A 27,712-nucleotide genomic window follows, 5' to 3' on the forward strand; every position below is an offset into this window, starting at 1 on the left:
CTACGGGGAACTGGCGGGGCTAATCGTTGGACTTGAGGCATCTGAGCGGCTGTAGTCACTGACAGACCCTGTTCTTGAGCTGCTTCCACTTCGCCTCTTGAGCATGCTTGGGTGGAAATTGGCATGTCGACGGGCATGCTTTGTCAGGTGGTCGCTGCGCATGAAGCGTTTCTCACAGAGAGGACAGCTGAACTTCTTTTCTCCAGTGTGAGTGCGGTAATGCCGGGCCAGCTCATCAGAACGAGCAAACTTCTTGTTGCATCCTTGCCAGTTGCATTCAAAAGGCCGTTCACCTGTGGAAGCAAACGTGGCATGATTAGAAGGGACAGCAATGTCTTCCATGGTTTTTTGTACACAAAAGTTAGAATAAAAAGGTTGGGAGCAAGGCAGATGCCACGTGGCACTAACTGGATGGAGAAAGAGTTACTCTCTCCCAGAGAGGAGGCCACTGTGGTATTCCAACCGATTTAAAAGTACTGTAAATCAAACTAGTGATACCTTATTTGATAACTGGATCTTCAGGGATGCTTGGATGTCACATTTCATATCTCTTGAAGTCTGCTCTTTATTTCTGGACTTTGACAGCATCTGTACTGAGCTCTATAGAATATTCCCTTATTTGTCCAAGTTGTCCCTATGTCTGTCTGACTCAAGGTTGAAGTTCAGAAGGTGTGATGAAGTCTCTCTTCAGCTATTTAAAAACAATTATGGTGAAAATGCAAAATGGCAATTATGAGGCACTGGATGTCAGGCTCTTGCCTTATATTCTCCACAGTCATACCTGCGCGGTATTTCTCTACTAGTTTCTCTTGTTCACTGCCTTAGGTCTCATTTAAAAGTGAGGCAAGGAGCACTGTGTTTCAACTAGGTAAACGTGCCACATTGAAGGCAACAGCCTTCTTATCAATAGTTAACCTAAAAACCATGACCTGGTAGGACTGGTGAGCTCAAAGAAATAGCAGTCTGGTGATCTGCTGCATTTCTCAACAGATCTCAGACATGGGAAACATCTCTCACAGGGCCAGATGCCCATACCATTGCATGGCTGTGCTGGAGGTCTGCACTTGGCCACTGTGGTAGATGTGCAGCCTTGAGAAGCTCAAGCACTGGAGGTGAGCACAGGTCGCAGACAGAAGTAGCATTGGTAGGTAGACAGGTATCTGGAATATATTCCCAGCTTCATCACTGATGTGCTGCATAGCCTTGGGCAACTCGTACTGTTTGTTTCTATCCTTATTTTCTCCATTTGTAAAAAATGAAAACATCAACACATGGAGTGTGCTGTCTACTACTGCTGTATATCAGTTTGGGTTTTACTGTCACAGAGTCTGAACAACACATATTCTTTATTTGTTATTAATCTAGATCATCTTATTCTTTTGTGAATACAAGGACTTAGTAGTAGTTTTGTAGTTGTAATTTGTATTACTTCCTACTTGCACTAAGCTTAATGCTGAATAGCCAGTTCAAGAGGCCCAGAGAGCTATAAAAATTCTGTGCCAAAGTAAGAAATAAAAGTTCTCCCCATACTGCACTTAAATAGGAAGTAAATAAATTAGCCTCATGGAGAAATTCAATACATTTTAATTAAAATTATCTCATAGCAAAATTGACCCCAGCCAGCCTTCACTCTAAGCAGCCAATAAACTGTTCTAAATTCATGGATTTTGACATAACATTTATCTCCAGGATCTACTTAGGAGGCTCCTGCTCAGAAAAAGAGATGTAGGTTCTTTTCCCCTCTGTTTATGAAGCCTCCAAGTTACCTCAGCCAAACCTCAAATAGTGTCTCAATGAACATACAGGCAGTTCTTTTTTAAAATAGGATTTTGTTCAAGAACATGGAGAAAGCAAGTGTCCCTGATCTTTCCTTGATTATTTAGGAGAAAGACCAAGGCTCATTAGAGCAATTGTTCTCATTTTGTGGATTTCATTAGTTACACCTACAACTACAATGCATAATACAATGGTTGTATCTGTACACAAAGGAGATTTTAATATGGAGAACAATGACCACCACCTCCTAAGCGATCTGCAAAAGGCAGTGAAGACAAACAGGACTGCTTTCAGTTGGCTGCCCCTGACCTAAAGCCTACAAAACTTAGGGCCCCACAAATGTTTTTAAGAATAAAAACACCACCAAGTGGTTTAATGGATATAGTTTTGTCGCTTAAAAAACCCCATGCAAATCCATTCAATGTCCTCTTCAGCCTTCTGTAAACTGTCACGGACTCATCTCTCAGCCTGCTGACAGAAATGTGGAACAAAGGGGAAACAACTATATTTTGGCTGTGTTTGTCAGGTATCCAGTCATCTGTTGTTAGATATGCTCCTACCTGTGGTGGGACATGCCAATCATCCCTCTTGTGTCACCAGATTCACTAGTCTTCTCCCTATGTTTTGGTCATACAACAGATAAACTTCTTTGAGGACTTTGGGACCCTTGGGAAGAAGGGCACTGAGACATGGTCTGACAGCTGGATCTGACCTGCAGAATCAAAGTGTCTCACCCCGAGCTATGGCATCTCTTTTTGGTAAGGTAATGGCCTTTGGATTTTTCTTTTGCCCAAGTTAATTTTCTCTGTGTTTGTTTTAATTACAAATGGTGTCAGCAAATGTTCTTCACTAGAAGGACTGCCCCATGAAATTACTCCTTTCAGACAAGGAAGGCAAGAGTTAACGTGCAATGTTTTGCTTCTGCTGTTGACAACAGCTTGAAGCACAAGAAAATGGTACCTTTTCTGATGATTAGTTAGCATGGTATCAGCTGCTCCTCTCTATGCCTAGCATTTGGTAACCAGCAGTAGGCATGACAGTTTAGTTTCTAATGAGAGAAGAGGTTCTGGAGCTGGATTGTGTATGATCTGTGTTATCCACCACTAACAATCAAGTGATGAAGGTATTGCACTACTTATCTCCCCCTCTCCTCACTACACATCACATCTGGACAAGGACATTCAGGTTCCTACTCACTTGCCTGATTTGATGTTGATGATGGTGGTGATGATTTGGGTGCTAAGCCAAAGAAAGTGTGGCCCTTCTTCCACTATTTCTTTACTGTTTCCCATTCTCCTCCTTCCTAAGAACTATTTTTTCCTCTCAGTCCTCTCTAGGCTTGATTTGGTATCTTCTTGGTAGTTGCCTTTAAGTTTCTTGGCCAAGTGGTTTTCCCCTCCATGCACTCTCTGACAGTTCACATCACTCTAGCAGTGGTAGTAAGTTCTCTAGAGTGCTCTCCAGCTTTGTTGAGGTTTAGCAGTACCTTCTCAAAGAAAAATTGTATTGTGAGGAAATGCTGGATACCTTGTGTGAAGATATGAGAGTCATTATTGTTCATAAAAAATTAGTACACAGTCTGGAACAAAGTTGCTGCGAGGCATTAATTAAGACAAGACCTAGCTGCTGCTCCAAAACCACATGTGGAAATTCACAGTCTGTCATCAGTCTCGTCTCTCAAACAGAAGGGATGTGGTTTCCTGGGCAGGTAAGTTATATTAATGTCCTTTTACCAGTAGTAAAGCAATCAACAGAATGAGAGATCATATGAATTGATTGCCTAATCTCATTAGGGCACATGCAGCCACAGTATAACTTTCTTGCATAAGCATGGACATGTTGTACTCAACAAAGAGCTTTCACCATGAAAGTGGCTGTACACAACACAATAAAGATTTTGAGCTCCATCTTTAGGCAATGCTGAAGTCAGAATTTTACCTTTATACAATACCTGCAGAATTTGATCCTATAAATTAATGTGGAAATGTTATCAAATACCTTAAATACAGCAGGAAACATGTCAAGCATGTGAAAGTGTATATTCTGAGTCTTAATGCTATGCCCTGGCAGCGGCAGTATTTCTATGCATTATGAGGATTACCAGCAGGTCAGGCTTCTTAACTCTTCAGCAAGGCAGGCAAGAGATGCCTTTAAAAGATAAGGAGTATTTTGTTGTTGTTGTTGTTTTTTACAATTTTAAATAGGTTTGGATTTCCATGTTCCAAATCCCACTAAATTGTAACTTTTCTAGCTCCACATGACATCACATAACTTGTCTTTAGAGTTACACATGATGATGGAAAAACATCACGTTCAAGATTAAAATTCAACTGATCTTAACAGAAAATTACACAACGTTTTTGGCTGCTTTCTGAACTCCACCCAGTCCAAAGAAAAAAATGTGTGTAAAGCTGTATTAGGAAACTTGCAGTGCTCACTGAGTAAAAGTCCATGAGGTCTGCAGCTGCACTGACTTCTGAATGCGTTTCAGTGGTAAAGACCTAGCTACTCATGCTGCTTATATTGTCTGCCAGAGCAGACCACCAAAGGAACCATAGAGTTGCATGGGCTATAGAAACAGTAGTAAAAAAATGCACCTCTCTCTGTCTTGCTGGAAGGCGTTTGGAAGTAGAGCTAGCCTGTTCTTACGATATTATATAAAGGTCTTTTGTATTATTCTATATTTGTCAATCTTTATATATATTGAGGCAACTATATGTAGTTACAGGAAACAAAAACTACAAAGACAGTGGAACCAGATCTGATGCCTACTGATCTTGATTTGTACCATACTTTTAGTGCACTCTTGACTTTACCCCAATCCATGTGCAGTTTTAAGGACTCATTTCTTATACAGTGACACCCCCATACAGACCCTGGAGTAATCTTCTTCCTGTTTCACCAATTCATCTATACAATATCCAGCATTTGAATAGCAATTAAAAATGATACTAAGTATGGTGTAGGCCTGAGCATGCTTTAAAAATAACCCACTAATGACTGAAATGCCAAAAAAGGTTGAGACATCTGTGATACCACTCGTTTCCAGAATTACAATGTGAAGATTAGGCAATTGTATCTGAACAGTTTGAAATGTGATACCTGCTGCCCTACAGACTGGAGTATTACAAGTCAAACCACGTACTGGGGACTTTTTTTTTTTTTTTTTTTTTTTTTCAATTTAGCTCATGTTGTAGTTCTGCACATTACGTTAGCATCTTCCAGCATATGCCGAGGCCATGGAGTAACAAAGAAATTTGTGTCCTGGGAATTCCATGAGTGCCTGCAAAACCCGAAGCAGTAAGCCAGAAAAAAAAATTCTGTGATTTTTAATCTGTTCTGCTGCTCTGCAGAACAGCGTGGTATGCTGATGAAAACAGACTAGAAACCTGAACATGCCACTGTGTGCTATTCTTATATTTCTCCATTTTCATATACATAATTAAGGGTATATTTGGAAACAGATCAGCAGGCTGGGCGGGGAGGATGAGGGGCAGACAGTTAAGAGATGTGACTGAAGCAGCCTTCCTCCAAGAGAGGAAATGCTGTCCTGGGAAAAAACATTCAGCTAAGCAGACTATGTTTCTTGAGACTGGCTGCTATTTTAAAAAAAAAGATAAAAGGTCATCCTTTAATAGCAGTGATATGTATTTACAAATATTTAAATTTCTGTTATTCTCTTGTTTATAAACAAGCCCTTTTGTATGGCCAAAAAACAAACCCTTAACCTTCTGAGCACAAAAGAGAGAAAAATGCATAGCTTTCATTTTAGACAAATGGTGGTTTCTTTATCAAGTATTTTATCAAGATCAAAAAATTCCAAAGCTTCTTAATTCCAAATTCCTATAAACTGAAACCAGTTAGTTTTAAATTAATGATTTTGGGGGTGACATTTCATAACCAAACAAGCTAAATGCAATCATTTTTGTGTGTCTGTCCCAACAGCTTTTGAATGTCTCGGCTGCCTTCAACCATATCTAACAGAGGTAGCAAATTCAGCAATATTAAGCTTGAATAGTTCCAGGAAAATGAGGGAGTTTTAGTAATGTTCTCAGTTAAAAGTTACAGGGTGAATTTGACTGTCACTAGACACCAGGAACCCAATATGGGAGTATGGTATGAATGCCCAAATCCAAGAAAAGCATCAGTCACAGTTCACTCATTATTAGACGTTGGGACATAACGCTCCTCCAAGCCCCGAGGACACACAGCAACAAGGAGCTAGGTTGCATTAGTACCTGCTGACAGAAGCATGCATGTTCCTGCTATTTCCATTATCTGTGATGTGACCTTTTTTTAGGAACTGGAGTTCTCAGATTTCCAGCAGGCACGGACGCAGGCATCAAGTACAACCTCACTTTAAAGTGTGGGCATCTTTATTTTAATCTTAAAAAATCCAGTCATTAAATTGATAAATTATTGGATCTTGTGTTTCCTGTGTGCACAGGAAACTACTACTGGGCAGGAGCTGCACCAGCCACCGTAATACCCATTATTTAAATCTTTGGTTTATTTTCTTAACATTTTAATTCAGTTATTTAGACATATATGAATATTTACTGAAAGGGGAATTTCCAAGCAGCAAGTTCACATTTTAAGTGAATGTATGTTACCGTTTGCTCTGGAATTGTTTGTATTGCTCCATCTGGGAGCATAGAAGACACCATGTGACTTACCTGTATAACCACAGCTAACTAGAACGACTCAAATAGCAAATGATGAACACATGTTCAGATTCTATAAGGAGAATGGTTACAATGCTGAAGAAATGTTAGTGCAAAATTCTTCCCCTAGCCTTAACCACAGTCAGGTCCACCCAAAAAAACCAAAATAACTATCTGGTCCTTCTTAAAAATATTACCACTCACTTTCACCATAATGGAAACAATCATTTATTTATTTATTTATTTATTTATTTATTTAGATTATGTTCTATCAGTTATATTCTAAGCCTTTATTTTGAACTTGTTCAATAATGCCACCTAGGTCTTAAATCTCAGTATATAATAATTTTAGCTACTTTACTGTATTTTTACCAGCCACATTTCCTTCTCCTTTGTCAAGGCAGAATCATTCTAGCCTTTTAAGGTGCCCCTCCCCCCCCAAAGACACTCCATCGCATAATCTTTCTGTTGTCTAAAATAGGCATACCATGGCTTTACTGAATACCTTTTCAAAGTAGGATGCCCAACCTGAACTGCTCTGTCTGTGTGAATTTCTATAGCTTAGTGCTTTTAAAATACCCATGTTTTTTATCCTGCATTTTTTCATAATGAATTAAGAATCTGAAATTTGAACCTGTTATCTTTACAAAGTCATTTTCTGCCTACCATATTAACTCTTGTTTAGTTCTCACTTTATCTCTGATGAAGTGCATCACTGTGTGTTCAGTACACTAAGCTCCGTGTTCCACTCCCAGCTAAAACCTATTCCCTGACCACTTCACACAACCAACTATTAAGTAGCTGAAAGTTATGTTCCAGGATCTGGAAAATAAATCTTAAAGCAAACTGTCTTTAAAATTAAATGGCCATAAATTTAATAAAAATAAGTATTGCTACATCCTTTGCTAAGGTTTTGAATGAGTGAAATAAAGGCTAGAGCTATGCAGATAAATTACTTTATGCGCAACTGAAAAACTGAAAAAACTTTGGACTGCAGAAAAATTCAGCAAAGCAAGAAGCTCATAGTAATTTTATTCTTGGTTGACCAAAATGTTTTACTATATTTGGGGTGGGTTTTTGTAACACTATTTTAATTCCTTTAGCTTTGGGGACAATTTTCAACACAATTACTATGTTAATCTGAAATTAATCAATGAAACACACCATCACATCTTTTCTGAAATGAAAAAAAAAAAAAAAGCAGCCTAAACTATTTGCTGAGTTTAACTGACATATAGTTCTGTTCTTCATAAGAGACTACTTGTCAGTGAACAACCATTCGACAAAAATATAGTTTCTATAGTTCTCGCTAATAAAGAAATGCAAGGTTATTAATATTCTTCATTAACATTTCTTGGCAGCTTTTCCCTCCATGAAGATTAAATGCCTGACATTTTTATTAGCTGACTAACTGGAAATCTGATCTTCAAAGGGAACAATTTCATTTATGTTTTCAACTTCCACGGGACTCCGAGTGTTTATAAGCACACGGGATTTTCAAAGACAGCCAACAAGGGTAGGCTCACCAGCCAAGCGTAAGGACCAGGAAAGTCTCTCCTCCCTTTCACAGAGAAATCTTGGAATAGATTTTTAGATCTGTGCTGAGAACATGACTGAGGATATGCACTCTAGCATTGCAGTGTGGCCCAAGGAGTCTTAGGTGATTCCCTACAGCATCTTAAGTACAAGAAACTTATTCTCCAGTGTTATGCTAAGCTGCTTCGGTTTCCTTGCACAGTTGTTATCCTAAGTCATTTTGAAAATGGTTGGCAAGTGATGCAGCCCTTCACAACACTGTGTCTGTTCTCCTTTCAAAAACTACAAAGATGCACTACTGGCGTGACAAAGAACCAATCAACCCAAAATCCATGCCAGAAAGACCAAGCATGTTTTCCAAACATATATTTTTATGATCTTCTGTGGACTGCTATAGAGTGTTACAGTTACATGGAAACACAGTGAATTGTATTTGGTTTTCTTCTCTCTAGCTATGTTTACGTTGTAGTGTCTGTCTCTCTCTCTCTGCTAGAGAGTACTCCAAAAATTAGCTGATCCTGCTGGGCAGTTGAGAAAGTAAATTCTTTCCCATTGATTGAAAACCATAAAAAAGTCATAAAAAACCCTTCAGGAATTCCACAGCTTGAAATTCACATCTGTGCCTGTAGACCTGAGCACTGAGGGTCTAATGCTACTTGTTTCACTGCACCCTTGTACCAAGATACATAACACTTCTCATCGATAATATTAGGCTTTCTCTTCTGCAATTTCTCACATCCTGCTTTCTGAAGAGTTCATGCTTTATCTCTTCTTTCCTTATATAACCCCTCCCTATCCTGTATGTTTCTTCCTCTTTTGAAACTACAAAAAATTAATTGCACTAGGCCAGGGGCTTGTGAAGTTCTGAAGTCAATTATACAGACTACATCAAAACTGGGACTGCGTAAATGCAGTTACATTTGTGTGTGTTAAATATGTTAAAGAGTTTTTATCTTGAAAAACTTTGCTTTTTCTTTTTCTTAGATTAAAAGTTGCTAAAGTGAGTTTAGCCTTCGAGATTCCTTCTTTTTATGATGGGATCTAGATAAATAGATACAGTTCTTTTAAATACATTCTCTCTGTTAGAAGTAACAGAAGTATTTAAAACTACTTTAGCAAAGAGGTTGAGTTAACTGAATAAAGCATTGAACCAAAGGTGCTTTTATAACTTTCTGAGTAATTATTTAACCTAATCATATGTGCACTACTTAGGTAAGAATGTGTGCATCTGACAACTCAATCGATGCATCAATAGAATCCAGCGGAATACAAAAGCCAGCAGGAAAACAACTCTGAAACTAAAGGCTGCAAAAGTGAAAGTGAGAGAACAGAGATACGTGTAATTTGTAAAACACTCCTATTGCTTAGAGATTCCTCATCTTTCTTCCAACCAAGGGCACAGGCTATCTGCAAGTATTAGCAAAATGAAGGGAGTTCATTTAGTGAAGGGAGATGAAGATGTCTTTGTCTTTGCTGTCCTCCTCAGCTTCCCATCATAAAACTGCTAGTAGCCATGACAAGAAGGTAAAGAAACAATATTCTTGTTGGTATCTAAAGCACTGAAATTTAGCGAAACAGCTCTCCATAGTATTTTTATACATATACTGCTGAGATTCTGTGAAAGTATTTAATGCATCATACCTGATTCTTTCCTTTCTCTACTTTGTAAGTTATTTCTAACAGTAAGACAGAGGTGATGCCTTTGAATGTGATATGATGTGTCATTGTTAACTAATACTGCTCTTTTGTTGATTCTATCTTAACTCTAAAGCTTAACATTCACCATTTCACTCTCTTTCCCAAAAGTTGTGATGCACAACCAAAACCGAGACTTCCTATCTAAGAAGAGGACTATCTGAGCCATTAAGATACCCAGGAGCTCAGAAACTTATCCTGCCTAGGAGGGACAACTTCTATGTCTAGGTGAGTACGCAGACTAGAATGAACCCTGTCTGCCCCACAGGAATAACTTCTATTGATCATGTTTCCATTAAATGCAATGCCTTTGTTTACATGGACTTTTGCTAGATCCTATTATAAAAGCAGCATTTTTTCCCTCTAGTGCTGGAGTCTATAAGTCAACAATGCTGTTTTACTGAGTACGAATGACAGGTCTAACTCTTGAAAAACAAAAGGTAACAGCCTCAGTGTCAGAGAGCTTATGTTCTAAAATAATGCAAACTACATGTTGGAGGTTCTGTCAAAATTAAGCATCTGCAATTGCTGTATGTAATTTCTGTTCAGTAAACCTAAAACTCTTACTGGGTCTCCTTATCTCTGAGGCATTAAATCCTAGACTAGAGCTCAGTAAAACAGCTGAAATGCCACTAACTTTAAAAGAGCAGCAATTTCCACTTGATTGTGTCTCTCCTGTGGCTTTTTCCAAGAATGGAGATCAATTGCTGACCCTTTGACTTTGCATTTAAATGCAAGATAATTAAATTGTGTTATGCTGAAATGATGAAGTGATGAATTCTGGGGAGAGGAAGATGTGTCTTAGCTATGTGTCATTTCCAAACCACACTGAAGTATCAGACTCTGCAAAGAAGGGACTCTGGGCCCTGTTACAGTGGCCCTTTAATTACTATATTTCTCTAATTTGTCCTACTCAGAAAGGAGGATAATTATTAAAACCTCTATTGTGAATGCAAAATAAATGAAAGAAGCACCATATATAGAGCCTCTAAACATATCTGGGTATTACTGAATGACAAAACTAAAAGATGTTTGGGTTTTTTTTCCTTTTCCATTGGTCAATTATACTTTTTAATAAATATACTTCAAAAGAATCCTGGGGTTGCAAAACCAAAAAATATAAGTGCCTATCAGCAAATCTGACCTATTGCATTACCCCAGCAAAGGAATTTCAGCTTAGAAGTCTTGCCTTGAGCCAAAAACTTGGTGTTTAAGGGGCTTTCTTCATTCCTTACGTACAAAGCTTGTGTCTTTAGCACAGGTCAGGGAAGTCTGGGCTCTTACAACATAACAGAGGCCAACTTCAATGAAGATATGTGGGATTTTGTTCTTCTTTTTCTGTCATGTTGACAAGCCAATTGAAACCTCCTAAAGTGACAAGGGACTCTCTTTTTTAACAAATTAGTCCAGTTAAAAGTTGAAAAGGAAAGTAATAATATGGACCTTGATTGAGATATATGCTGTTCATTTGCAGTCATTTGCAGTCTTGTGTTACTTCTAGCATACTAGCACACTGATTTGCTGTCTGCTACAAGCTGCTTATTTCGGCTGCACCACTCATCCTCTCTTAGAGCAAATAAGATGATTAACAAAAATGTTATGCAGACAGCAACTGAAGCCAAGAAAGAAAACTCCCCAGACTTGATTCTCTCACCTCCAGGAGGAAAAAAATCTTACCCATAGCTGACACAACTGAACCAAATGTGTCTATAGGGAATGTGGAGTTAAGGTACCAACAGAAACACACGGTTTCCATTACAAACTGCTGTCTGGATCTTTCCTGTGCTACCTCAGAATTGCTCACTCTTGTTACCCAGCCCACTCTGCAAACTCAAAACAGCTCCAGATCAGACATCTGATTGTTAGTAGCTCCATGGAAGCTCTGAAGAGTATTACACTCCTTGGCATCCTGTCTTTCTCCAGCCCACTCTTACAGTGGAAAAAAAGATTACATGCTCACTGTAGGACACTTACCTCTCTTCTTCCAGTCTGTGCTACCTGTTCTTGAAACCTAGAGTTACGTTCCAACAGAGCCGACAGCTGTCAAGCCATTCATTCTCAATGGTGTGGTCTTTACACACAAAAATGAAACACTCAGCAGAATTAACCAGTAGCTACTCATGGGTCAAATGGCAGGAACCAAAAATGTAATGATGTAGTGACTTTCAAACATTCTAACTGCTTCTTTGGAGATTCTCTTGTGAATATATCTCCATAACTGTGCTCCTTTTTTGATCAATGTGATGATCTATCTTTTCTCAGCCTTCAGTGTAGGACACAGGTTATTCCTTGCTCTTCTAAAAACTGCTTACTTAGCTGGTCTTAAGTTTTAATTTGTCTAAGTTCTGATCACTGTGCAAGGTAGGAACTTAAAAGTTAGATCAAACCTAGAAACCTGAACCTGAAGGTGAATGTTTGAAATCAAACTAAAACATCACAAACCATCCCTGTCTGTATGATGAACACAGAAACAACCTCTGCAGTGGTTTAGACTGTTTTCAATGAAAGTCTACATCACAAATAATTTTTGTGGTGGCTCTCATAAAAAATTTGCACAGTAATGTTCCAGATCTCTGGTATAACAATTGAAATGTTTTAAGTGGGAGAGAATTAAATAGGTAATGACAAATTATATTAATCTGGTGTGAACTGTGAAACTTTGGTTCCATGAGCTTTACCCAGCACTTGTGTGAATAACTACAAAGAAGGAATCATATGACTCCATGAATCAGTCTTTCCTCTGTTGACATATCAATGATTTATTATTCTATTCTACTAAAAACAGAAAAGTGCTTGTAAAAGCAAAGCTTACCAAATTAATGAAAGGTTGTCCTGCTATGCAAAACAACAGAGTAAAGGATTATTCATCCAAACTGAAACCTGTACTTTATTTATCTGAATTCTGGAAGATGTTGAATGTCATCTGCCTCCAACTGAAGTCCACATACTTTGGCATGAACAGACATTGCGGATAAGTTATGACATTTTATGTGCACAGCACCTCCCAGGATTTGGGGGCAGGATGAGATTTCATTTTGCTAGAAGCCAAGCAAACAGAAGTTAGCAAAGTTGCCTTTGGCTGTAACTGTGAAATGTCTCTTTGTGAACTTTTGAACTGTTTAATCAACAGCCTCACAGTAACACAGCATGCATGAAACATGTGACTTCAGCATTTACAAGTACAGCTAAAGATGTAAAGCTGAGTGAAACATCTGATACTGAGAGCTTACTGCAACTATATGGAGGTGAGAGGGAGTGAGTGGGAATTTCCTTTTATTTTTATTCTCATTCTGGATGGATTGTTGTGCCAGAGAGCAAGGTGGTGCTGAAGTAGTTTATGAGCAGCATCAGCCAATGACCATATGGAGCAAACAGCTTCAGAGAACAGGCAGCTCTGGAAAGTAGTTTTATGGACTGATAATCAAACAGTAAGCCTGTTGCTTGATACCAGGCAGCTCCCATTCAAGGCATGCATAAACCCATTACATATACTTCAGAAAATCTTCTGCTCAGATTGTAAAGCCACGCTTCCTGTTTAAGCCAGGATTCAGGTTTTTGTTATTTAATACAGGAATGTGATTCTATCATAACAGTTGTACTCATATTCTAATGTGCTCACTTTTAAAGCAGGTCAGCTTTTTAGAAAAGACAATATTTGCAGTTCAACATTCAACTCTTGCAAGTCTCATTTAGATGTTCTATTCTGACAATGCTTTCCTGTTTATTTTGCATCTCCCCATCTAGCCCCTTCCTTCAACCACATGAAATATGGTTTCAACCTCTATGAAAATAAAAAAGAGCACCATTTATCTGATCCTTTCTAGTTTCAGCTTGTTTTTCAGTCTTTTCTATGTATTAATTCTTTAAAACCACAAATGTGTGTAAATACACACACGTCTAGGCCTCATTCTCAAATATAAGCAGAAAATAAATAAAAGAAGGTTTTCAACAATTACCACTGATTAGGTTGTCTTTTAATTTTGGCTGTCTTAATGTTTTAATCACTAGAGTGAACCTGTGGGGATGTACACCCAGTTCTCTGAAAAATCAGGCTCCTATCCAATGTCTGAAGCTGTTTCTGAAAGCATGTGTTACCACCTTGGCCATATTCTATACAAAACAGAAATAAATGGTTATTAATGAGATGTTGCAATGAGATTCCCTTAGCATTCCTCCTTAGATAGACTTGGTGAGCAACTTCTCCAAAGCCTGCAAGACTTCAGGCATCAAGAAGTCACACGGAGGGCACATCACGTGACAGGCTGTTTTATTAGACTGCAATAGAGGAGCATCACTGCTAGAGCACCGTTTCGCTGAGCATTAACACCCACAGTATATCACAGCCTAGGTGCAGCTCAGCTCCTGCAATCTCTCTGTGTTTATGATCATTTTGCAGGACAGCTGGTTGCAGGGTTACTAGGGAGACTAGCCTCACCAGCTGCATCTGACGTGTGGGGTCATGGCGTAGGAGAGAGGCCATGGTGAGTGCTGGAAATGAATGAATGAAATATGTGGTTGTGGAGGAGTACAAGTCAAGAGCCAATTATCTGAGTATGACTGGATGTGAAACATAACTGAAAAGCTAAGATTTTAAGTAGAACATGGACAGATTTTAAAGACAGCTTTGTTGAGGGCATCTTGGTATATGTAACTTTGAAAACATCACTCTACTTTTGAAGTGACTATTTCATCATATAGTCACATACAGAAATCAACTGCATTCCATTTTCAAAAGGAAATACTACTTTCAATGCTTTGCTTTTTCAAAGCAGTATTGCAAGGAACATCTTTACTGTTTTAAAATTTACCAAACTATACATATACAGAAGCATGGCCTCTTTATCAACTATAACTCTGTTTTCCCTTGCATACTGTGCCCATGTCTTCATTGCTTGCCTTTACAGAACAGTCTAGTGTTAAAACATTATGTCTCGCTACAGAATGTGGTTTCTACCTATGAATCATGCTAGAAGGGCGACCTAGCAGCCACTGTTGTCTCTATAAGCACTTGAAAAGTCTCTTCACCTGTACACCAGCAGAGATCCTGGTATGTACAGGTCATACATGTCAATACAGGATTTTACTGTGGCCAAAGATTTTTCAGGAAAAGCTTCTTGTGATGGAAAGTTCTGTGAAATATAATAGGAAATGCCTGTGAATTTCTGTGAAATTCCAGAGGATCCCTGCTATGTAAGTCTGCAGGCTAGCTCCAAAACCCTATGCAGAGGACATAATTTTTACTTTGAAAAAGATCATAGAAATTCCTAGCTGTTCTAATTTCCTTTTGGACTCTTGGTCAATCTAGCCCTAAATCTGGGAACTACAAAATTATTTGAACCTGACCTTCTGTCCATATTCCTAGGTCCCTATGAGCACAACTCTGGCAGCCATGAGGGGTCTTGGGCTGGGATTCAGTATGCAGAGCTGCAAAGTTCATAAAATTGAGTAATCAGGAAGTTCTGTTACAACAGACTGACTGTAAATAAAACCAAAGAAAACAGGAGTTGCAACTTCATGAGTTGTGTTGTATCCTGACTTAGCTTTGGGGGATTGAGATGATCTGACTGTTGCTGTTGCAGCCTGACGGTGCCAAACAGGACAGTTTATCAGTCCTACAAAAGATGTGGTGCACAAAGTACTTTGAATTTCAGCCAATTATTTGAAACTTGTTTCTACTTTCTTTTGAAAATAAAAGTTTATACAGCTTAAGTTTAGGATTGTTCCTCTTTGTGAATAATGGACAAATAAAAGTCAATCTTAGTCTTAGGAAAAATTAGATATCATTACACTGCACATAAACAGGAATGTGTTTACCATTTTTTTGCAGAAGATACATAACTAACCTCAGCACTGTTAATCTGTATACACAATGCTGTCTGTATGCTCATAGATGCACATTTGTAAATCACCTTTGTTCTATTACTCAAGGCTGTAAATGCTGTTAAGAGAATAAATTCACCACTCTGGGTGAGGCAGCTAGGGCATGTTCGCATGTCTTAATATATGGGAGAAGGAACTGGACACAAGGCAAGTCCACACAGAAAGTAACACAGAAGCAGGAAGGATTAGAGTTGGTTATTCACTGACTACTGCCATCAGTGGAGTTCTTTACAGATGGTAAGGAGCTGCAACTGTGTTTTATAATCAGAAGAGTCAAACACAAGCTTGACCTAGGAACTTAGGACCGCTTATATATATATTTTTTTTTTAAATATATATTAAAAGACCCAAAGGTGTCTTGGGAGCAGTGGAAGTTACAGTTGTTCTTACTTGAAACTGCAACAAATGTATTCAAATTAAAAGTGTGCTAGCACAATCACCTCTTCATAAAGGGAATACCACAGAATTTGCAGAGCACCCATGAGAATGCTACAGCCTCTTTGCAACTACTTAGTTGAGAAAACAGTTATGTGGTAACTTGGATTTCTTTGCAAATGAGAGTGGAGCTCAGTTCCTCCAAAGGATTCAAAGAAGAAAAAGTATCAAAACTGTATCAATCACATCAGTTCCTTGCCTTTCTGCAATAAATTAATCTAAACATCTAAGAAAGCAATTATCATGCTAACACCAGAAAAACATACCAAATGAGTTTGAGTCTCTTTCAAAAAGCAGTGGTCATATCCAGTTTACAGTGTACATGTATAATACAGAAATGTAAAGTGTAACTTGGAGGTGTCCAAGACCAGAGTTGGCTCATGGAAAGAAGCTTTGAGCAAACAATGCACAGAAGATCAGCTCAGATGTCATATGCTTTTCCAAAATAATTAGTCTGTAACTCGCCCACAAGTGCTAATCTTAGCAGCACAAAGCAGGGTATTGATGATATACCTCAGAAAGTAGCTGCTTTCCCAAGAATTCATTACAAAAGCAAAGCACCAGCCAGATAGCATTCTCTTAGACCTTTCTTGTAACCTATTAGATTCTTAATGACAAAAAAAATAAATTTCAGTAATTTTTGCCTTAGTGACCAAAAAAAAATGTAGTGATTTGTACATTCAAAAGAGAGTTGTCTATTGCATACAAAAATTGAATTATATTCCTGTAAACAGTCTATAAGAACACCACTCAAAATAAGAGAAGGATTCTTTCACTGAGAAGTTTGGTGTTTGACAGGGGAAAAGTACTCAAATCCTTATTATTATCCTATCAAGTATAATGAAAGAGCTGAACTATGACTTTTTTTATGTTAAAGGGCCCTAAAACTTGAAGGAATTAACAGCAGCCTATTAAACACTTTCATTTTAAATAACAGGGAAGAGAAAATCACAGCATCACAGAATGGCAGGGGTTGGGAGGGACCTCTGGAGATGATCTAGTCCAACCCCCCTGCCAAAGCAGGTTCACCTAGAGCAGACTGCACAGGATCACATCCAGATGGCTTTTGAATATCTCCAGAGAAGGCAACTCTACAACCTCTCTGGGCAGCCTGTTCCAGTGCTCTGTTACCCTCAAAGTAAAGACGTTTTTCCTCATCTTCACATGGAGCTTCCTGTGTTCCAGTTTGTGCCCACTGCCCCCTGTCCTGTTGCTAGGCACACTGAAAAGAGTCTGGCCCCATCCTCTTGACACCTGCCCTTCAGATATTTATAAGCATTGATAAGATCAGTAAGAAAATACCAAGTCAAAGCTGTAGGTTTAAAATAGTGTATCATTACAGAGATTATTTTGGTTTGATAAGGTCAGTTATACTGTTTTCTCCAGAGGCAACACTGCTCAAAAAAAAAAAAAAAAAAAAAAAAAAACAAACACATGCAGAAATGTAGAGGAAACTTGGGAATTCTACATAGCTTTTCACCAGTAAGCAATGTCAGCAAAAAAGGTCTCTAAAAAGGAAATGCCCTTCACCATCTAGGATCTTGTGGTATGAGTCAGGTGGACATTTAGACTTGGAGAGAAAAGATATGTTTGCTTAGTTCACACTGCTTACCAGAAACACTGGACAACTCCATAGACTGAAGCTAGAGTAAGAAACAGAATGACAATGTTCACTTCTTTTTTTATTTTTTTTTAAAAAAACCAACACCCCTTTGGGGACTCCTTGAAACTTCACTTAGAAGATGCTGGTGCTGAACACTTGTACTTTGTCAAGCAGTGTTTAAAAGCTGTTTCTCATTACAGCTTTGTCTCTGCATTAGATAATGAGAGCTTCATAATTTATCACCTTAGACAGTATAAAGTATCTGACAGTTATGTTCCTGAACACATTTCATCTGTGCATTTTCCAGTTGTAGAAGTCTGGGACAAGGTTCATGGTAAAACATTTGTGCCAGCACATTGTACAGTATTTGCTCACTTCAGTGAGCACAGCAAAGATGCCATTGTAACCTGCCCAACCACCACATCCTCTGAAAGCTACCAATGAGATTTGTTAATTAAAATAGCTCCCCAGAAGTTAGACTGCTACATTTAAACTCCAAGCTCCAACAGATGCTGGCTTAAATCATGTCTGATCTGGTCAGTGAGATGGTGCCATTAATGATACTGTCTCAGACTGAAAGGAGATGCCAACACAACAAAACTCACTCAAGCTGGAAGGAGAACATAGAAAAATGGTGAAAGAGTCTTTCGGCACAGAAAATTACCCCCATCTTGTGTGATATCTGAATTCACTTGCCGATAAGATGTTAAGAAATCTGTGGAATATAACCATAGCAGAATGAATCGTGAATAGTTTTGTGTTCCCACAACATTCATCTATGCTCCCAGCCATGTATCTGTGTTTCTGCAGGTTTCTACTTTCATAAATTGTCATACCAGGATTACAGAAGAGTTGCAATATCTGTGTACAGTTTCCTTTTATTTTAACAGTTTCAAACAGATTTTTATGGTGTAAATATCACAATTCTCTTCAGTTATTATCTGGCTTTAAGAGTTTGCAGATAATGTGGGTTCTATACCATAGATTAAACTGACTAGAAAGTAATGGGTCTGAATACCACAGACAGATGCTAAAGTTCTAAAATAGCTTCAGATGCATCTGTTAAAACTCACTGTTATGAACTGAGATATCTGTCCTCTTAAAGTTACTGTTTCAGGCCCTCTACAAACTCTGGCAGCTATCATACCTGTCTGCCATTTGAAAACTTATCTTTTCAACAGTATCAGCTATTCTGCAGACCAGGGAAAAGCTGGAGATAGTGTGGAGGGCAAGAATCCTCCCTCCAGGCAGCATGTCCCACTATTTGAGCAATGATGAGTTAATCTACAGCAACAGCCCTATTCCCCCTTCAAAGCCTCACCAGCACATGAAGAAGGGACAGATTCAGTTAGGGTTCACCATAAGTGATCTTTAACTGTGTGAAAAACATTTTTATGTATATTATCAATGCAATACTTACTAAATGTGCAGGTAGTGGGGAGAGGAAGTGGTTTCTTTCCAAAAGAAACATGAAATTCTATGCTTAAATATACATACATGTTTCCTTAGTAGGGACAGTGACAGTTTGCTTTTTGCTTGGGTTTTTTTTGGTTTTTTTTAAGATTGGGGTGGCTGATTATATAGATATAGTCTTACGTCTCATATCACATAGCTTGAAATAAAACTATTCTATTAAATCCACACTGTAGCATCTACTAAACCCATGGTATAGAATTACTTTCTCCCATGAACAAATTCCACATCTTTTCAGACAATTGTTGAAAAATGAGCTTTTAAATCCATTTCTTATAGGTGTATTTATGCTAATAATACTGTGTAGGGGCATCTATAAATTCCAAAGCATTTGCTTCTCTGGTTGCTCATCATTTTGCTCAAACATTTCTATTTAAGATGGAATTTGCTGTACATGTTGTCAATCTGAGAAAGAATATTTCTAAAATGTTAGTGAGAAGAATTCAGTTGTTTCCAAGAATGATGAAAGTTAGAGGAAATGGAAGGTGCAAATACTGTATGTATATCTCTGCACAAAGGGGAAAAAATGTATCAATGAGCATCCTGGCAGAGATGTAATCCTTTGGGGTATCTAAGAAATTAAGTTTTGTTTTGGCCGTGTTCTGAGAATTTAAAAAACAGACTTTGCAAGTACACCCTGGATTTATTATACAATAAGACTAGCCATCTGCCAACATTCTATTGGCACTGCTTGTATGGACATATATACACCAAATGGAAATTTCCATTGACTTAGAGGGGCTTTTAGTGCTCTATTAGAGCTTCACATGCATGCACAAGAAAGCTGCGTACAATTCACATTAGTCTTGAAAAATATATCAGTCACCAGAACAATCAAAAACTGCCAATCCAATCGTATTATTCTAGTCTGCAGTTCTTCTGCTGGCATTTAAAAAAAAATAAATTGCAAATTTAAATTCAGTAAGCCCCTACAATATATAACATGAATTAGTATGTGATTCAGTGAGATTTTAGCAGCATCCCTGTTCATATTTGTTATAGCAGGATCCTAAACTACCAGATTAAAAATGCAGGAAAGCCCCATATGCACTGTGAGGTTTTGCAAGAATCCATAAAGCCCCAGTCTGGTATGTAAATTTGTACCAATGTAATTTCATTTATTTACCCCCCAATTGCTAAACAAGTATTTCTCTGATCTATTAACAAACAGCTCACCATTTCAGCAAAATTTTGCAGGGAACATCTGAAGATGGACTAGGCTATCATGTTCTATCCCTTCTCAGCTGGCTCCATTGTAAGTTCCTCTAGTGGAAAGACTGACAGCTGTTTAGTTTAAAAAGCTCAATACATCCTTTTTGCCTGCTGTACCTCAGCTGGTCTTACTCTGGAACGAAGTGGTTAGTATTTCAGCCTCTCTCCTTGACCAGTTTTAAAAGCTACTGTTGAAGGCAGTAAAGGCTACATAACAAGCATGCCCATTCTGCTTGTGTATCTGCTGTCCAGGGATGCTCTAGCTGGCTGCAGGACCAAAGAGGAAAAGCTGCAAAACATGTAGCAGCAACACGATGCTCTCATGCAAGTTCTTCAAGTGCCTCTGTTCCAAAAACTCTCAAAACCTGCATAACCGAATAATAGAGAGCAGTGTAGCGGAAATATAGCATGCAATAAATCTAAGATAGCTTATTGATCTATTAACTGCAATGTCAACAGATACCCAGTCACAAATATTTTGCCTATAATTCCTGAGAGCACTTAAAGCACTGTAACTGATTACAGGAAATCTTTTCCTTGCAGTAGAGGTCATTTCAGGATACGCTCACTTTAATACCATTTGACTTGTGCCAAGTTCCTAGTTAGAAAATGCTTCTTATGTTAGGGCTGCAAAAAAGCTTCTGAGGTCCTCTTTCTAACAGTAACTACACTCTGAACTTTTAAAAACTTTTCTTTTATATTAAGTGGAGTTGCTGTAAGATCTGCTGAATCTGCAAGACCTGAAAAATACAGGATATGTGTGTGTCTGACTTCAGAGCCTGCACTTAAATAACCCACATTGTCTAGCTATTGTTAAACTGAACACAGCAAGATAATGACCTCACTGCCCATGCGACTCTACCTAATAAAAGCCCAAGTGGATAACAAAGGAAAATAGTATACCTATAGAAATTCTACAGAAAGGACCCTTCAAAGGTTGTCCTGTATTTGAACAGCAGAGTATTATTTAGTCTCTGTCAGCACTGACTTCCAAACAGCTGATCCAAGATTGGACGGGGGCAGAGGGGAAGTTGGAACATGCTTTACTTACAAAACAGAACTAGAAACCACATGTCCAATATAAACAAATTCCAGGTTTCTGCTCTTGGACGTGCCATAACTATGTTCAGCCAGACAATAACACAATACAACAGTTGTATTTTAAATGGTTAAAGGGGCCTTCTTTTCAGACGAAATCCATTTGTGAGTTTGTTTCACGAAGAACTCCAGTTTAGCAAAAAAATTGTTTATGCACAACTCATGTCACATACAAGGACTTTCTAGTGTCCTGCAGAGAACTATGTGCTACTGCAGAAGAATCTTCTACAGATAATTCAGAACACTTTTTCCATAAGGCTGTGATTACTTTCTAATTCAAACACGGCTATCAATTGCAATTGTCTATTCACTGAAAAGATTGTTTGCTGGTTTACTCCAGACTGCCTGATCTTGCTACTGAGAAGGAAAGTGCTGCTACTGGTGTCTAGGATGAGGAAAACAAATGGAAGGTGATCCTTCCTCACCACCTCCAGTATTAACTCCAGTTAATTAACCTCCAGTCTCATTACACTGGATCCAAGTACCACCTCCATGCTAAAAGGAAGATGGTTTGTGGAAAGAGAATTCTATGAAGTTTCTGATTTTCTACTAGATACCCAAAGTTTTCACCCTGTAGAAAAGGCAGTCCCTGAACACTGTATTCTGTGAATGATGTTGACTGGAACAGCCATACTGTAGTTGGGATATTTTTTGATAATTATCCTCTGCTCGACTACAGTATGATCATAGGTTGCACAGGTTGGTAACTCACTGCCTGAGCTAGACTTTACTCAGTAACTGTCTTGGTCTCAGCAAAATGTGATCTCCAAAGAATTGTGGAAGTCACAAACAGATTCATTTTCTTTCTGTACTTTTTTTTTTTCCTGGTTTATTGAGTGTATTTCAGTGCAACACAACACAACCATGTGTGTCCCCTCAGATTCAAAGCAATGCTCGTTTGTCTTTTAAACAGATTGTCATCTTCCTCTCCCCTCCTCACTCAGCAAAAGCAAGCAGAGTAAAAGTGGGGGAAAATTATGGACAGAGAATATTTAGCTATGCTGATTATACCTGTTTCAAAGACAACGGTGAAGAGAGAAAAATAAGACAGAGTATTTTTCGTAGTAGATCTGCTCTCAATCACAGTTATGACAATGATAAGTACAGCTTTACTTTAAGGGCTTTCTAGCTACAATACCTAAACTCTGTTAATTGTTATCAGAAGCTTTATTTCTGTGACTTCTGCATGATTAAGATATCCATAAAGTCTGGAGTGGGAAAGAAAGGGAAGGGAAGAGCAGGGAAGCCTTTTGCAGAAAAACCTGTAGAACAATCAGCAGATTTAGTTCTCTCTAGCAGCTAATAATACTGAAGTGTGTGGTAAACACTGTTGTCGTCAGCCAGCTGGATTCTCCATGCAACCAATTTAACCCTAACTCTTTTGCAGCTGAATTAACTGAATTCCATTATTCAATCCTGAACCAGTAAGGTGAAAGGAGTGAGTAGGAGTAGTTCTGCCTTTCTTCCTGACTTGAACTCCTTTTGAAAAATATTAGTTTTGACACCTGCTTACTCTTTTAAGAAATTTATGCACCATGCTCATTTCAAATATTTTAACATTAAGAGACTTATAGCATATATACTGCTTATTTGTTATCTTTGATGAACACAGACTGTTCGTTCCAGGCTTAGGGTCTATACTTGTAAATAATAACTTTATTCTTTGGAACTGCATGTTAGGGTGAAGAGTTAGGCAGGGCTGTAAATTAAGTTAGTTTATGTTTTCAAACTCACTCATTTTTTAATATGTTGAAACTTTCTTAGAGGAAGTAAGAAAGGAGTTGCAGATGATTGAAAAGCTGTTTCTGTGTTATGATGTACTGCTTAGTGAGTAGAACTAAGAAGTTTAAAAGGACATTTCAGTGGAATTAAATGAAGGTTCATTTTGTGCTTCCTATGTGTTCATGATGGCATGCTAATGAAGATGGCTAAAACCTTGAGAGGTCACAGTGATTGGGGGGGGTGGGGGAGGGCTGCAATACATAGGATTCTTGTGATCCCTGCCCAAGATCCAGTCAGTTTTTCTCTACATATAAATACACAGAATAATGCAATAAGCTGGGGCTTTCTACAACCCCTCACAACATAGTGGTCCTGGACAACACTTTATGAGGTTGTAGACTATAGATGGCTATTAAGCTCTGTACTGTCTCTCTCTTCCTACTGGTGCCTCAAAAGAGACAAACTGGTTTCCAGTGACTCCAGAGAATTTCCCGACCTTCCTAGTGACCCTGTGCTGAAAGCGTGCTTAGAGGAAGGAGAACTTTGTCATGTAAATGGTTTATCTGATTTTTCTGAAAGTCCTTTCTGTTTAGGAATTTTCTCAGGAGTGGAGAGGATGTTTAAAACTAGTATGCCAGTGAAATTTTTGTATCAATGGGATCAGTATAGCTTGGGACAAATGGGGTGCTCCATCTGTGGATCACAACACAGTTTCTGAGGTCCACGGGAACCTCAGTGGAAAAGAATTTGGACTTGACATCTACCCACTGACACTAAATATAACCTTCTGGTAAACATTAAAACTTCAAGGGCTTTGTGGCTGAGGATCATGTTGAACTCCAGGACATCCAGTGAGAGAGTAGGTTGGAAAACATAAACATGAAAAGAAACCTAGGAGGAGGGGGAAGGGTTTGAAAGCTGGTGGAGAGAACAGCAAAAATTTTGGTGACTAATGTTTTCTGCCTGGTTCAAGGGTTTGTCGATTTAATAAAGCTGAAGCATTCATAAGGCTGAGAAAGCTTAACCGCTAGTGTACAAACACAACAAACTATGGATTGCTTTTGCACATTATGTTCTAATAGAGGACTTCATTCTAAGACACTGTACTCAGAGCAAGGGCCTAAGGACAAAAGGCAGATGCTGTTTCCTTGGCTGCACCATCTTGTTTCTTCTGCTTTAAATAGAATAATTAGCTTCCTCTGCACTATGGTTTTTGCTTTGGACATTTGAGCACTGCAATCTGGCTATAACTATTGGAAGGATTTCACATGGGGCACCAAACAACTGTAAAACAGTAGCAGCTTTCAGTCCCTACCAACGTGGGCTGGATTTGACCCAAAAGCACTTGGAAGGCCCTGTATCTCTCTGCCACACCATAAGTTCAACGATCCTTCCTATCCTTCTTCTAAGCATGAAGAGCAAAGCCTTTAGTTTCTCAGCACAGTAGCAGACAAAGACAAGCGAGTTTCTAAAGCAGGTCATAAACTACACTATTCAAATATCTCTAGCACTATCATCAGTATCTTCTAGCCTGCAGTACTGTTCTTAGCCTTCAGTTCACCCTTGAATAGCAGCTCATCTAGTCATACAGCACATGGAAGGAGCTCCACTCCATAGCAGAACTTTTTTATTGTTTCTTAGGAAACAGATTTGGGAGTTACTGGGGTAGCTGTTTACAGCACCTGACATGTGTACTTGGGAGTACTTTCACCACTGCTTGGTGAAGTGGATAGCCATCACCCTATCCATTTGACAGATGGGCAGACTGATGTGTACATGTTACTTAACTAGTTCAGCACCACTGGAAAGCAGAAGAGACCCAAACCCGTTGTTCTAAATCAGTAAAACCCATTATGTGTTTTGTAAAAACAAATATTTGCCAGTCCTGGAAGTAATCACTTGTTCTATTAGCTTAATTCCTACTGTCATATAAACTTTCTTCAAGGCTGTCACACTTTCTTTTAAGGAAAGAAAAAAATTCAAACACATTAGAAACCATTCTGCAAGGAGTAAGAGGCATTTAAGCCTGTTCAAAACTCAATCCAGAGACAGACCTGTTGGCAGTGAGGAGGGAAACTTGGCAGCTTTGTTTAAAGCTTCCCACACAGACACTGGAGTCGCAAGAAAACAAAGAAGCTCTAGTCCCCCAGGGTCCTGCCACTCCCAGGGCAAAACCGGTCCCTTCCTTGCTTTTCCTCTAGCTCTCACGGACACGCACACGCTCTCTTCTCTCAGTGCCATTAGCTACAGCAATAACCAATGAAGCCCTACAGACTTGGAAAAAATACAAGAAATGAAGAGTTAAAAAAAAAAAAAAAAGCCAAACAACCAAACCAGAGAACTTGGAGGCAAGCCAGCGTCCCCGAATGACTCGGCTCAGCCGGCAGCCCGGAGAGACACTCCCCACCGGCCTTGCCCTCCCGCTCCTCTCCCCGCAGGGCTGGCATACCCAGCCCGCCTCTCTTTATCAGGGACAGGAGTTCCCCTCCTTGGTCTCTAGTTGGTTTGGGAGCCCAGAAACATTGCTAAATTTATCTTTCACTTTTGGAACAATGGCAAATGCCAGAAATAAGAAAGCAAAATAACTGAAAATTAATGGAGAGAATTCCCTGCAAGCTGAGTGGAAGCACCTTTTCTGCAAACTCCCAAGGAGGCAAACAGCAGTTACACAGTGCGAAGCAGGGAAGGCTGCCTGAGATGCCAGGAACACACTGTTCCTTCGCCTGTGCAGCACAGGGAATTGTCCATCCATATGCTCAAACTTGATAGGGCTTTCTTCTCTCCCACGGAGAGCAAAACATACCCTCAATTTAGAAGGGCTCTTGCTTTATTTCAGGAAGGCAGCAGGAACAGCTGAAGGCACTCTGAAGAGGTATGGCTAGTGTGGTGAAGGCTGCCACCTCTGAGCTAAAACTGTTCAAAAGTCATTAAGTCATGTTTAGTTCTGAGGATCTTTTTCTTAATGCTCTTTATAAGTGAACTGGCCATAGATCTTGGTAAACTTTGTTGTCTGAAATTACTCAGTGGAACAGCTTTGCACAAGCCTGCTCTAGTCAGTGTGGTGCCTCACCATATGCACTATAACCACTGCCTTCAGCAGAGATCAGTCTCATTTTTTTTGTGCTCCCTGTCTGACTGGAAGCCATCCCGTTCCCCAGCACCAGGCAGAGGCGTGAGGTCTGGCAAGTCATGGGGCCGGTTTCAAGATGGCCCTCCTAATATTTTCAGTGTGTAACTTTCACAGTGCTTGCAAGACTTCCACTTTTTCTATGGATCTCATAAATTACAATAGTAACAAAAAAGCGGTCAGATAAATCTTCACCAAGAGGTAAACACTGAACACTGATCAGAACAAGTTAGTGTGTACATTCAAATGTTTTTTGTTTTGAAATTGGTTTTACCCAGCTGCCAAAAGCTTTTTTGAGACTGCTCGTGTCCCCCTCTCTCTACACTTACGATAAACGTCTCCTTGTGACTCATGTTCAGCCTCTCAACTGCCTTCCTGCCTACTCTAGCTTTCACAGAAGTGTCTGCTAAAGAAAGAAACAGACACACAGTCATTCAGGTGCCTCTAGAACATTTAATTTTAAAATATGGAGAGTATTGGTGCTTGCCTGGGAAGTGATAAAGGTGAAAGGTGCATGGGGTAGGAAAAAGTAGATGGGGGAGGGTAAGAAGCGCTGGAAAGGGAAGAAGATGCACCAAACAAGAAGGCTGGTAGCTAAAAATTACAGCTTGGTACAATCCACGCAGACAACCCACACGCCATTCCCTGTGACATTAAGTAATAAAAAAGGGTGACATTAGCTTTGAACCTATGCCCAGTAAGGGTTTATTCCCAGAGGGGGTTTTTTTGTTGTTGTTGTTTGGTTTTCCTGAGCCTGAGTTCTGAGAGGCGAAACCGTAATGGAGGCCAAATACAAGTTTGTTCGGTTTTGTTTTTTTCAACATTAATTACCAAGCTATAACAAATAAATCTCTGGCTGGATTGTGACTAACCTGTGTGGGTCCTTAGATGAGCTTTAAGATGGGAAGATTTGCCATAAACTTTTTCACACCCCACGTAGTGGCATTTGTGCTTTTTCTGGGGTGATCCAGGGTCAGTCCAGCTTCTCGTGCGTTTGTTCTTTTGTCTAGGGCTTGGCTCAGTTACGGCAGCCAGGCTAGTAGGTGTGGCTGCTCTTCCTCCAGCCGAAGACACACTTTCTTCCCCAGACTCCTTAGGAGCAATAGAAATGTGTATTTGTTCTGTGATATCAAAGGTCTCTGTTTTTTCCATCCTTAGAGTGGGTGAGTTTGGGACATGCTGGTTCAGGTCTGCTAAAATGCTAGCTACCACAAGTAATGATGATCCATTGTCTTTCCCGGTTTCTCTGACTTCCCGCTTATCTTCTCCATTTGATGAAGGAGGAGGTATCGCTGCATCAGGTTGGGGATCAGGCTCCCCTTTGGGACTATGGATAATTGCACGACTGGACATAGAAACAAGGCACTCTGCTGCAAAATGATCCACATATGCCGCTGTTGCCATTTTTCACAAGTTTAAAAAGAAATCCAAACAGAAAAGAAAAAAAAAGCCAAAACAAACCACAACAAACCAACCCCACAACACTGCTCT

General features: G+C 39.2%; 1 protein-coding gene across 1 annotated transcript; it reads right to left on the reverse strand.

The window, feature by feature from the left end:
* On the reverse strand, window positions 1–27,625 carry KLF13 (KLF transcription factor 13). The gene is made up of 2 exons (XM_010166941.1): window positions 27,094–27,625; window positions 1–293 (listed from the first exon to the last, which is right to left on the reverse strand). Exons 1-2 carry the CDS (start codon window positions 27,623–27,625, stop codon window positions 1–3), a joined length of 825 nt encoding a protein of 274 aa, XP_010165243.1.
* Between the last annotated feature and the right edge of the window lie 87 nt (window positions 27,626–27,712).

This window comes from Antrostomus carolinensis, unplaced genomic scaffold (genome assembly GCF_000700745.2).
Source record: "Antrostomus carolinensis isolate BGI_N321 unplaced genomic scaffold, ASM70074v2 scaffold41364, whole genome shotgun sequence".
In the NCBI taxonomy this organism is placed as follows: domain Eukaryota; kingdom Metazoa; phylum Chordata; class Aves; order Caprimulgiformes; family Caprimulgidae; genus Antrostomus; species Antrostomus carolinensis.